The sequence below is a fragment of the Argentina silus genome (assembly GCF_951799395.1).
Source record: "Argentina silus genome assembly, chromosome: 5".
Lineage (NCBI taxonomy): Eukaryota > Metazoa > Chordata > Actinopteri > Argentiniformes > Argentinidae > Argentina > Argentina silus.
In genome coordinates this window covers 3,138,278-3,150,979 of record NC_139659.1, presented here as the reverse complement: position 1 = coordinate 3,150,979, position 12,702 = coordinate 3,138,278, and the positions used below count along the sequence as shown (strand labels likewise).

Below are 12,702 nucleotides of genomic sequence, written 5' to 3'. Positions count from 1 at the left end.
GGGACTTGAAAAGACGTGTCCCTCTCTTCTGGCTGTTGTCAAGGAGACGGCTGGTTGAGCCATGATCATTAGGTGATATTTACATACCGCACATGAGGGAGTGGGGAGGCTACACTTCCTGCTCGTCCTAACCACCTGTCCACCACTTGAAATACATGTTTTTGGTGGTAGAACTGTACAAGGCAAAAAAAAGCTTCCGTTCTCTCAGGCCCATAAAGCCACAATGTTTTTGCGCTTCACAGTTCTGTCAAGGAAACGACTGTTGTGGTAACACTCTGTTTTGCACAGCAACACACTGCCACCTATGTATATTAATAGGAGATAATAGATAGTACTTGTATTTCCTTTGTACAGTGAATACAATCAGAGCTGAGACCTCCAGTAGTCTATACAATGCTAACCGTGCTGGTGCTGGAGCACTCATTCACTCTTTAAAAAGGTGTGTGTGTGTGTGTGTTTGTGTGTGTGTGTGTGTGTGTGTGTGCGTGCGTGCGCGTGTGCGTGTGTCTGTGTTTCTGTCTCTGTCTCTGCCTTGCTCTGTGTGTGCGTGTGTATCCCAGATGGAGATGTCTGGGCCAGGGGGGGGGCCGGGGGGGCCGGGGGCTCCCCAGCGCTCCCGGACGGTGAAGAGGCGGATGTGGGGGGGCCTGAGGCAGCAGTGGAAGCTCCTGGGCCTGTTTGAGATCGACCCGCAGCACGAGTTCTACAGCCTGACCTGCATGATGAAGGAGGGCCTCCTGGCGGCTGTGCAGAACACCATTGACAACCCTCCACCGGTGAGTCTGAACGTGGGCCAGACATTACTCACTTATGAAGCTACGAAATTCCCCTCATTGGTAATTGGCCTGTACTTTTGGAAATGATCAGGATATACACAGCCTATTGCACACTTTTAGGGCAACACTTAAGGGGGGGGAGGAGAGGTGGCAGATTCCCAACAACGTTACACCCTGCTCCTTTAAGTATATTAAGTTTACTTGAAATACGTTACATTGACCCCTCCTAATTCATATTTAAGTATGGCTATAATAGATTATCTCAGAAGTACTTTCAACACACTTACAATGCAATCTTAGTCATCCCAAATGCGCGAAAGGTCTGGTGGACCAACACGTCACACTTGGCCTTCATTAAGCCAATAGAAAGAGTGATGAAAACGGACGGCGCATAAAGCCATTGGCTTTACTTTGTGTCAATCATCTCCCAGTACTCCCCCCCCCCCCCCCCCCTTGCTTGCGCATCACACGTTTCTGATTCAGAGCTACGCCTCACAGCCATGTGATTCACTGAAATCAAACAATAACAAATACTTTACTCAGTAAATTCACTCCCACTAAGGCCAGGTTTGAGTCGTTGTTATTCCAGGCTCATGTCCGCTGTGCACAATGGCCTGGGGACAAGGTTATACTCAAAGCAACTGTCAAATAGTATTAAGTATATTAAAAGTGTGTTAGGAATGTGTCACTACCATATTTCTGTGTATACAAAAAAAAAGATTCCATAAAAATCTGTGGTATTTATGTCATTTTTAATTCAACCTTTATGTATTTTTTTTACGTTTTTTATTTTTTTGAGTGGGACAGTCGCACTCTTCAATTTCTCATCTTTTGTTGGATAGAGACAGTGGAGAGAAACAGGAAAGAAGGGACGAGAGGACATGTCAGCAGGGTATGGACCTGATTTGAACCCTTGCCGACATGGGCATACGTGTGTACTTTAACTAAGGCCAGGTTTGAGTCATTGTTATTCCAGGCTCATGTCCGCCGTGCACAAACGCCTGGGGACAAGGTTATACTCAAAGCGACTGTCAAATAGTATTAAGTATATTAGAAGTGTGTTTTATTAGAAGGAATGAGGCCCTAGCAACCCATGGGCATACGTGTGCTCTGTAGGCCGCGGTGCTAGACCACTGGACCCGGTTGAGGGGGACATGACATACTTAACATTCAACTCTGTAACTCTTGCAGCAGGTCAACTGCCAAGCGAGGCCCATGGGCTTCTGACCTGCACTGTACATATGTGCTGTACAAATTGAAACAACCCTGTTAACTTAGGAACATTTGTAGTAAGGTTTGTGCGCTTGTTGGTTTTAGTTTGATTCTAACTGTGTTGCTGTATTCAGTGCTCATGTTCATGTGTTTTGGTGGAGTGTTTGGTCAGGCACTAATCAATGACCAATTGTTGTAATTGGATGTCATGTTTTCTATTTCAAACTACAACTACAACCAGGATGAATTCCCTTAAAATAGCAACAAATGTAATTAATTGTCATTAGTCATTATTAAATTGGAACGTTTTAAATTAAGGTTTCTCTGTACTTTCACTGGCATTTTCTTATTATTTAAAATAATTGAAAAAACATTTCAAAGAATACGGTAATTTTCTGTAAAATGATCTGGTAGTGTACGCAAATCAGGTGTTGTGGGCTACATACATCCTGTGTACTCTCTGATGGAAACAAACGTACCAGATAGAGGCAGAGACATTGGACGTATATTCAGTCTCTTTCATAGAGGTGGGTACACATGTTGTTTTTGGAGGAGGAGGAGGAGGAGGAGGAAGAGCACATGGCCATAGAGATTACTTTAACACCTCTCAAGTGTAAAATCCTCACAGGAGGACCATAGTTGTTTGTGGTTGAGGAATAGCAACAGCTACAAAACCCTACCCTCGCTTCTTATTACCAATCATAGATGGTGGTGGGCTTGTAAGTTTTCTCCGCAAATACGTCATTTTGTTCACACGAATCCAGGCTAAGACTCAGTTCCAAACTGAAAACCTGTTCCCTTCCCTTCTCCCCTAGTTGTCTTACCTCTGTGGATTTGAGGAGAAAACATGGCATTAGGTTCACTCACCTTCCATTGGAAGGCAAGATTGACATGCTAGAATTTCGCTCACACCTATTCCCAGAAAGGGCAGAGGGCAAGGGAGTAAGTGTCTGGTTTGGAATGGTGCCTATTGCTGAGCCAGGGGAGAGAGATGGACTTTGGCTTAGCTTGTGCTTGGTTTAGCATGCACAGAGAGGCTGTTTTCTCTCAGTGCTCCCGAGGCAGGCAGGGGTTGTCTGACAAACACCATCATTGTTGTCCCTACAGAGGAGGAGGGGAACAAAACACATGCCTATGTCAGAGCCAGAGCCAATAGGGACTTGGTCTCTGTAGGAAGAACTTGGCCTCTGTAGGAAGAACTTGGTCTCTGTAGGAAGAACTTGGCCTCTGTAGGAAGAACTTGGTCTCTGTAGGAAGAACTTGGCCTCTGTAGGAGGGAGTGATAGTTGCCTGGTCCCAGATTGCACTCCTTTCTGGCTGTCGTTGTCATTGGGTAAAGCACACAGATCTGGGACCAGGCCAGACAGAAATAAAAATAGAGACACTTTAGTTCCATGAGTAAACAACCCCTTTGCTGTGGTACTCTCTCTCAACATTTCCTTCCTACAAGTTGCACAAGAAGCCCATTTGGGTTGAGTAATAAAAGGGATATTTCAGAAATAATACCACATGCAATCTGGCCTTCTTTGTTTTTTATTTGTACATTCTTCTTTTGCCTTTAAAGTGTGCAGTAGTCTGTGTAGATTAGTGGGAGAACATCCACATTTTAGGTATTTCAATTTCAGAGTGGTAAATACTTTTTTAAGGCACTGCAAAATATATAAAATAAAGAAATGAGATCTTATCTTTACAAACAAATATGTCCAAAACTCTTCAATGTTTCTGGTGTCAAGAGATAAAACAGGACAGTTTCAGAATGTTTGATTGATTTCAGCCATTACAATATTCTACCATGAAGCTTATGATCATGTTTCTCAATAATAAAATAGTACAAGAAACCTAATTTACCGCAGTTTGTCAAGCAATAGACAATTTCATGTTGCTGATTTGAAAATGATAGTTTTAGAGACAGCATTGTAGCAGGTAGACAAAGAACAAAGATTATTATCTCTTCAAAGTGGACATTAGCAAAGTAGGAGTTAAAGGGAGTTAAGTAGGCTGTGTAGATCAGTGTTGAAAAATCTTGAATCAGTGTATTTCATTTTCAGACAATGTATTGAACATTCCCCAAATTCCGGTTAAATACCCAAGCATCAAGATATAAAATGATGTTTCCCTGAAATTGAACCGGGAATATTCGCTTTCTTTGCAACCCATATTATTGCACAAATTCTGACAATCCCTCATCCGTTTCTAAATGTTTTTTCCCTATTTTGTACCTACTGAGTGTATCTCGGGTGTCTGACTCACATAAGTCATAAGTCAATGGTAATGCAGGTATGCAGTATCCTTTATACATTGGCATTTTGTGGTGATGCTCCCATAATTAATGACAGGTCACAAGGGAGTTACTCACACGCACACACACACACACACACACACACGTGATGCCAGATAACCCCAGTCCTATTGAAATGTAGCCTGCTGACTCAGCAGTTTGATACATGAATGTCCCGGCTGTTGTTTCTTACTCACTGATTCCCTCAACTAGACTTACAATACACGCAGACACACACACACACACACACACGCAGACACACACACACACACACACACACACACGCAGACACACACACACACACACACACACACACACACACGCAGACACACACACACACACACACACACACACACACGCAGACACACACACACACACACACACACAGACACACACACACACACGCAGACACACACACACACACACACAATTCCAATGCCACCAATCTAAATAGGTTGCCATATTTAGATGTCATGAATAAAAAAAGATGTTGTCTTTGGAGTGTTGTAACTGGAGAGGATTTGGCAACCGCTGGAGCTCTATCTGACGCTCACTTAACAACTTTTCATTTTCTCAGTATTTTTTTGAGGAGAGGTTCAAGCCTCTCAGATTGGAATTAATTAATTAATTAATACTGTTTTTGTTTTGTTTTAGGATGAATTGTCTGAAGATGATTTCAGATTGGAAGTCACTCAAATACATAAGGTGAATTGATAGTTTTCAGAAATGTCATTCAGTTGCAGCCACTTCCACACGGAAGAGAAATGATTGTATTTAAGTCTTAGCTTTACTCTGTGAACCACGGGGGGGGGGGGGGGGGCATGCCTGTCATGTGTACAGGTGCAAGGCATAGCAAGCCCCCCCCCCCCTTTTTTAATGTAATAATATTAATAGCCTTCTAGCCAAACGTCCAAGAACACTGCTGTCCGCAAAAATAAGCCATTGTACAATTTCTAAAAAATGTTCTTAAATGTACATCACTAGTTGTCATTTTAGCCTGCGAGGGAACAGTATTTTTGCTTTTCCAACTCTCTCTCTCTCTATTTCTCTCTGTCTCTCTTTCGCTCTCCCTCTTTCTGTGTCTCTGAAGGACTTCAGAATGGAGACGTTTGCGGGGCCGGTGTTCGCCAGCCTGCGGCGCTCCCTGGGGATGACAGAGAAGGAGTATCAACACGCCCTCTCCTCCGACGGCTTCTACCTGCAGTTCATCAGCAACTCCAAGAGCAAGGCTGACTTCTTCCTCACGTGAGTCAGCAGAGATCTTTTCTGGGCACAGCTGCTTAATGGATGATGTACCGGAACTGCTGATGGCAGCAGCAGGATGTATTCTTTTAAAATATGTTTTTAGGGCATTTCTGCTTCATTGGGACAGAGACAGTAGAGGTTGGCAGGAAGGATGGGTGAGAGAGAGGAGCGATGACATGCAAGATAGGTCGAGGGTCGGAATCGAAGCAGGAACCTTGTGGTTACGTGGTAAGCGCACTAAGCGCCCTGGCAGGATGTATTCTGAAGTGTACAGAAACTTGTCTGCTCGAGCACAAGCTAATGCCTCCAAATTCCAACCCCAACCCCGAGACCTTTTCTCCCCCACTACCCCCCTGAACAAGTTCTCTCCTGCTAAGAAAATATATTTAAATAAATAAATAAAAAAAATAAAAAAAATAGCCTACTGGCATTACAACTGCCGATGGCCCCTGGTGTGAGCATTGATTACTTTGTCTTATGATGATTGTTGGATAGATGATTCACTGACTTAAACAAATGTATTGTCGTAAGTCGCTTTGGATAAAGGAGTCTGCTAAATGCCATAAATGTAAATGTAAATGTATTCGCCATGTCTTTAACCTTTAATCCTGAAGGAGCATGGAAGGAAGCCATAGTAATTCCACTACCTAATAGTCAAGCAAAACCTCTTATATCACAACGCCTCTCCTCTTTCTAGAGATCCAATGTAACTGTACTGTATATAAGAATATTAATATGTATAAATAATAGAAGTATTTTTGTTTTGTTTTGTCTGTCTTCCGTACCCCAGGAAGAGTAGCGACTGCATATACAGCAGCTAATGGGGATCCTAATAATCTAAACATACTGTACTGTATGTACACACACACACACACACACACACACACACACACACACACACACACACACACACACACACTCAAACACACACACACACACACACACACACACACACACACACACACACACACACACACACACACACACACACACACACACACACACACACACACACACACTCAAACACACACACACACACACACACTCAAACACACACACACACACACACACACACACACACACACACACACACACACACACCCACACATGCACGCACACCCACACACATGTTTGAACTCATCACCAGTGTTCATCTGTGCTACTGTTTCCTGTGTTTATCCAGGAATGATAAGCGTTTCTTCCTGAAGACCCAGAACAAAAGAGAGGTCCAGTTCCTCCTCTCCAACCTGCAGATCTACATGGAGCACCTGGAGAAATATCCCCATTCTCTACTTGTCAAGTTCCTGGGTAGGATACATGCATGCAATCAAGCGTGGACGCACCGACGTACTGACTGTGGTCACGGTTGTTGTTTGTTGTCGTTCTTGCTCCGCTGGCTGTTGTGCTGTGTGTTGTGAAAGGCTTTGGGTGTTGAAACCCAGGTCCAGCATAAACGTTGTGTGGTTAGGTGAGGCTCAATTGTAAACAAACACTGTATAGCTTCAAAACATGGTTAAAAGTATCATTTTGATCTCATGGATGGATGGTCAGTCCCAGCATCCATCGCTTCGTCTATGCATTTAAGATTAGTTACATTTCTCCAGCCCCATCCCTCAGCTGTTTACCAAAAAAGTGGCGGAGAGCATTTTTGTTGTTTGAATTACAGATTGCAACTTAAAGTTGCATGGATGCAGCTGATTGCTGACATCGATATGTTTTAATCTACAAGCTTTTTAAAGTTGATACTGCTCTTTCATATTGTAAGCTAAACACTCCAAACATCCTATAAATCTTAAGGTTGACCTTGCTTAAGTTGCATGGGATGCAGCTTTTTGATAATATACCCTAACCCTTTTTTAAGCTATCAGTATTTAAAGTCATTGACCTGAATTTGAAGCACTCTCACAATAGCTTTCCATAAGACTTTGCATAACACTCTGTTTACATTTTGTTTTTCACAAGGTGTCCACAGGATCAAAATTCCTCACAAGCGAAAGGTATTTAAGTCCATTTTACACACAAAACCTGCTTTTACATCAGATTTGGAACTCAGGCGTTCTCCTAATCTCCTATCCTGGGAACCCAATAATTGCCTGGTTTAGCCCAGTTTATATAGAACAACCTCAGTACCGGGTCTGCAAGGCACATGCATACTGCCTGGAGAATGTTTTGGACTTTTTTTAAGCTGTAGTTTCAAACCCCAGCAGCAAGAGGTCAACATAGTACCTTGTCAAGCCATGTGTTCAACAATCAGCCAATAGGATCAACATACCTTAACCAGCTTACATTTACATTAAGTCATTTAGCAGACGCTTTTATCCAAAGCAACTTACGTTTGTCTAAGTAAGTGAATCGACTATACGTCAGTCATTGTGAGTAAAACCATCCATAAGAACAAGTGCCATCGGCAGTCACAGTGCTAGAGAAAGGAAATCTTTTTTTTTTTTTTTTTTTAAAAGCCTGTATGCATTAGTATTGTCTGTGCACTCTGCTGCAACAGGGTCTCTTCATTGACCTCTGCTGGAAAGGAGTAGTAGGACACCAGAGTTGATCTTGTTTACTGAGGTCGTGAAGATGAGTATAATGATCGAGTCACAGGTGAACGATGTCACAGGTCAGGTGGTCTTAAGCATGCAGCCATCTTGTTGGGACCTTGAATAGTTTCTGTTGTTTTACGCCTGGTGAAGGTGTGGCCATAATCTCCATTTATGGACTGTTCTGTGTTCCCCGTTTTCACAGAGGAAAACCAGAGAGTTACCAGGGCCTGACCTGGATCCCGACACTGATAGCATTCCCGGGTCTGATGACCCATTAATACAAAAAAAAAATCTTTATTTGTTTGACCGCTGCTGGAAGTATACATTAATTACCTCTTGACAGTATGCCCTTGTGACCTTGCACCTTTAGGATGTTTTTTTTTTAATGACTTGAGCATGCCATTCCCCCCTTCTACCATTCATACTAAACAACAGACTGGGATTTTTCTTGGGTTCCCATGTTGGTATATAAGGGGTTTATGAATGGTAAACATGGCCTTATCATTTCTTAAATAGAGGCATACTGTACTTTTCCAAAACGTTTTTTCACGCCTTGCCTCCTGTCTTTCACAGAAATACTTTATTGTTATGCAGAGTGTTTTTTACCCTGATGACCGTATCACTGCCAGGTAAGCCGGTCTCTTTGAGTATTTCTCAGTGTAGAAGAGTGGGTTTGACGGTTGACCGGCTCTGACCTCTGACCTCTGACCTCTGCTGTTGCAGGTATGACATCAAGGGCTGTGAGGTAAGCCGATGGACGGAGCCGGCCCCAGAGGGAAGCCAGGTCATTGTGGTCCTGAAGGACTTGAACTTTGAGGGCCAGCACATCACTCTGGGTGAGAGGATACAGCGACACTGTCATTAGAATAGTATAATACAAGTAATAGTGTGGCAGAGTGACGATGCTGTACGACTACTAGTGCTGTTGCACTGTGAAGTATTACCCGGTGTTGTGACCATGGAGTTAATTCTGTTTCTCTGGTTGTCACATAAACTTTAGCTGCTCACCTTAGCTCCTGGGCTCCTTCCTGTAACACTATTGATTTCCTGAATTTGTGGCAGCTTATTGAAAGTGTGCTTGTGCCTGCGTGTGTGTGTGTGTGTGTGTGTGTGTGTGTGTGTGTGTGTGTGTGTGTGTGTGTGTGTGTGTGTGTGTGTTTTTGTGCTGACAGACCAGCAGCGTCCGTGGTTGCTCCGTCAAGTGGAGATCGACACGTCCTTCTTGCAGAGACTCAACGTGCTGGACTACAGCTTGCTGCTGGCCCAGCAGCCCCTGCACCAAGACGAACGCCAACAGTGTCTCTCCTTCGCCACCCTCATCATGCGTACCAAAAAGTGGGTGCTGTAATATTCATTTTTTTCTTTGATGTTTATACAGTGTCCTGCGTAAGTAATGGGACAGTGAAGCATTTTTTCTACTTTTGGCTCTACAATGTATTTAATGTGTTCTTCAATGTATCTACATGAACGTAGTCCTACACCAGCATTCAAACTGTTTGAATCAACTGCCTCTTCTCATGTCCTTGTTTTCTTGATGCTATTATAGTATTCACCACCAGAGGGAGGACTTACGTTAAATAGTGACCAGAGGCATTGGCTCTTTAACCTCTTCACTTTTACCTTCCAGGTCAGTGAACGCAGGCTCAAGCCCGACCCACATCGGTGCACCCTCTGTCCCGGGGACGGTCCTGGAGGAGGACACAGCCCTGCTGGTGCCTGAGGCAGATGGCAGCACAGGGAGACGCCCCGGGGCCGAGTCACAAGCAGAAAGTGACCTGGGTAGTGCCCTTGCTGGGAAACCCTGCGCGGAGCAGCCTGTGGGGATGGCCACTGATTCGGCCGAGCTGCAGGACTTCCAGGCCCAGAACCGCCGACTGCTGCCCAACTTCAAGAATCCGCTGCACGTAATCGACGGGCCAGAACAGCGCTACTTTGTGGGCATCATCGACATTTTCACGGTCTATGGCTTCAAGAAGAGGCTGGAGCATCTGTGGAAGAGGCTCCGGCACCCAAGGCAGACATTCTCCACTGTCAGCCCCCCCGCTTACTGCCTTAGGCTCTGCCAGTGGGTACAGGACCATACCAAGTAGACTCAAAAGAGGGGGAGGCCGAGAATCCAGGCTTTAGGCACTCTACACACACGCACACAAACACACACACACACACACACACACACACACACACACACACACACAGACACATGCACACACCAAAAGACTGGCAAAGTGACCAGAGACATCAAGCTATGCTGTAATTTCAGATTGACCACTCCTATGGTGCTGTTATTTTCATGTTTCCACTCCTCATATGTCCAGACCAAAACAAAAAAATACAGCATTGATGTTAACAGTTGCAGCAGAGAAATGGCTTCTCCTTACGTGTTACTATTACAGTAGGTTAGTGTTAAGTAAAAAAGCAAATGGTACCATACATCGAATCAAGTGCTATATATCAACGCGTTGAACATATATTTAATTTCACCTCGCTCAGCCATCTTCCAAGTTTGAGAGGCCCTCTGTTTTAAATATGACATTGAGATATTGTTTTATCTATATTATTTGGTAACACTTTACAATTAGGGTACATGAATTAACTTTAATTAATGTAGTAGTTAACATTTGTAAATTATGAACAGATAAATTCTCATTGTACTGACGAAACGAATGTGGACTGTGTTAATAACAAATTAACATTAATACAAACGGTTTCTAACAATCTTAGTTCAAGTATGCAGGGAATGAATGGCTGCAAAGCATTCTGGGGATTGCAAAATGATGCAGTTTTCAAGGTTTTACCATTGTGGCATGATTATTATTTTCGATTTGCATAAGAGTCATGCCAGATTATTTGTTTATCAAGAGGTCAAATGCAACAGAGAGGGTGGTCTACCTCACTTGGTGGTCCCACCAAGTTTACCTAACTAATTCAAAATAGTAATTATACTTAATGAATTGTTAGCTACGACTAGCGGTGTGCCGAGTAGTCAGACTAAACCTTACTCTGTGAAGAATGATTGGTTCAGAGCAGTATACTGGACAGCGTGCCTTCCTCCTCCCTTCCACCCTTCCTCCCTTCCACCCTTCCTCCCTTCCACCCTTCCTCCCTTCCTCCCTTCCACCCTTCCTCCCTTCCTCCCTTCCTCCCTTCCTCCCTTCCACCCTTCCACCCTTCCTCCCTTCCACCCTTCCTCCCTTCCTCCCTTCCACCCTTCCTCCCTTCCACCCTTCCTCCCTTCCTCCCTTCCACCCTTCCTCCCTTCCTCCCTTCCTCCCTTCCACCCTTCCACCCTTCCTCCCTTCCACCCTTCCTCCCTTCCTCCCTTCCTCCCTTCCTCCCTTCCACCCTTCCTCCCTTCCTCCCTTCCTCCCTTTCTCCCTTCCTCCCTTCCTACCCCGTCTTCCGTTCAAAAGGTGAGCGGACAACGTGCAGCAGTCTGTTTTGCTCAGCTCAAAGCACCAAAACTGTGGGAATATTGTATAAGAAGAAATAAAAACTATCTATAAAACTAACTATAAAAACGATCTATGATTTTCTCTGTCGGTAGATATAATTCAGTGCTCTGCAATAAGTAATGGGACAGTGAAGCTCTACAGTCCAGAAGTTTGGATTTTAAATCAAACCATAACTGTGAGGTTAAAGTACAGATTCTCTGCCTTTATTTGATGGTATTTGTGTACATATTGGTTTCACCATTCAGGAATTACAACACTTTTTATGCATAGTTCCCCAATTTCAGGGTACCTAAAAGTGATGGGACAATTGGCTTGACTTGTGTTTCTGGTTTGTTAGGTGTGTTCTGTCACATCATTTGTGCAGGTATAAGAGAGCTCTCAATGTAGTATTGATTCTAGGCTTTGTGTTTGCCTTTGGAATCTGCTATTGATGTCTGTCAACATGAGGACCAAAGAGCCATTATGCCATTATGAAGCTGTAAAAAATCGAGTAGAATCATAGCTAAAACCTTAAACTTACCAAAATCAACGAAACATCATTAAAAGGAAAGAAACACTGGTGAGCTCAGAAATCAAACAGCTGGTAGGCCAAGGAAGACTTTTACAGTGGATTACCGAAGAATGCTCACTATGATTAAGAAAAAAACTAAAACAACTGTCCCACAGATCAGGAACACTCTCCAGGAGGTAGGCGTGAATGTGTCAGAGACGACCATCCGCGAAAGACTTCACCAGCAGAACTACAGAGGCTACACTGCAAGGTGAAAACCACTAGTTTCCCCAAAAAAGGATGACCAGGTTACGGTTTGGTAAAAAGTACTTAAAAGAGCCTGGAAAAAAAGTTCTGGAAAAATGTCTTGTGGACGGATGAGACAAAGATGAACCAGAGTGATGGCAAGAGTAAAATGTGGAGAAAAAAAGGAACTGCCCAACATCCACAGCATACTACCTCATCTGTGAAATACTGTATGGTGGAGGGGGTGTTATGGCTTGGGCATTTATGGCTTCCACTGGAACTGGCTCACTTGTCTTCATTGATGATGTAACTGCTGACGGCAGCATCAGGATGAATTCTGAAGTGTACAGAAACATCTTGTCAACCCAAATACAAGCAAATGCTTCCAAACTCATTGGATGGCACTTCATCATACTTTTTTTTTTTCAAGGCCAAAAAGTGGAAAGTTGTTGACTGGCCAAGTCAA

General features: G+C 43.7%; 1 protein-coding gene across 1 annotated transcript; it reads left to right on the top strand.

Annotated features, from left to right (window-relative positions):
• Positions 1-560: 560 nt before the first annotated feature.
• Positions 561-10,174, top strand: pip5kl1 (phosphatidylinositol-4-phosphate 5-kinase-like 1; the record flags this gene model as incomplete). Its single annotated transcript, XM_083670821.1, has 9 exons — positions 561-776; positions 4,921-4,971; positions 5,357-5,511; positions 6,695-6,819; positions 7,474-7,508; positions 8,622-8,677; positions 8,772-8,884; positions 9,221-9,383; positions 9,676-10,174. 9 exons carry the CDS (start codon positions 561-563, stop codon positions 10,136-10,138), a joined length of 1,377 nt encoding a protein of 458 aa, XP_083526947.1. The 3' UTR covers positions 10,139-10,174.
• Between the last annotated feature and the right edge of the window lie 2,528 nt (positions 10,175-12,702).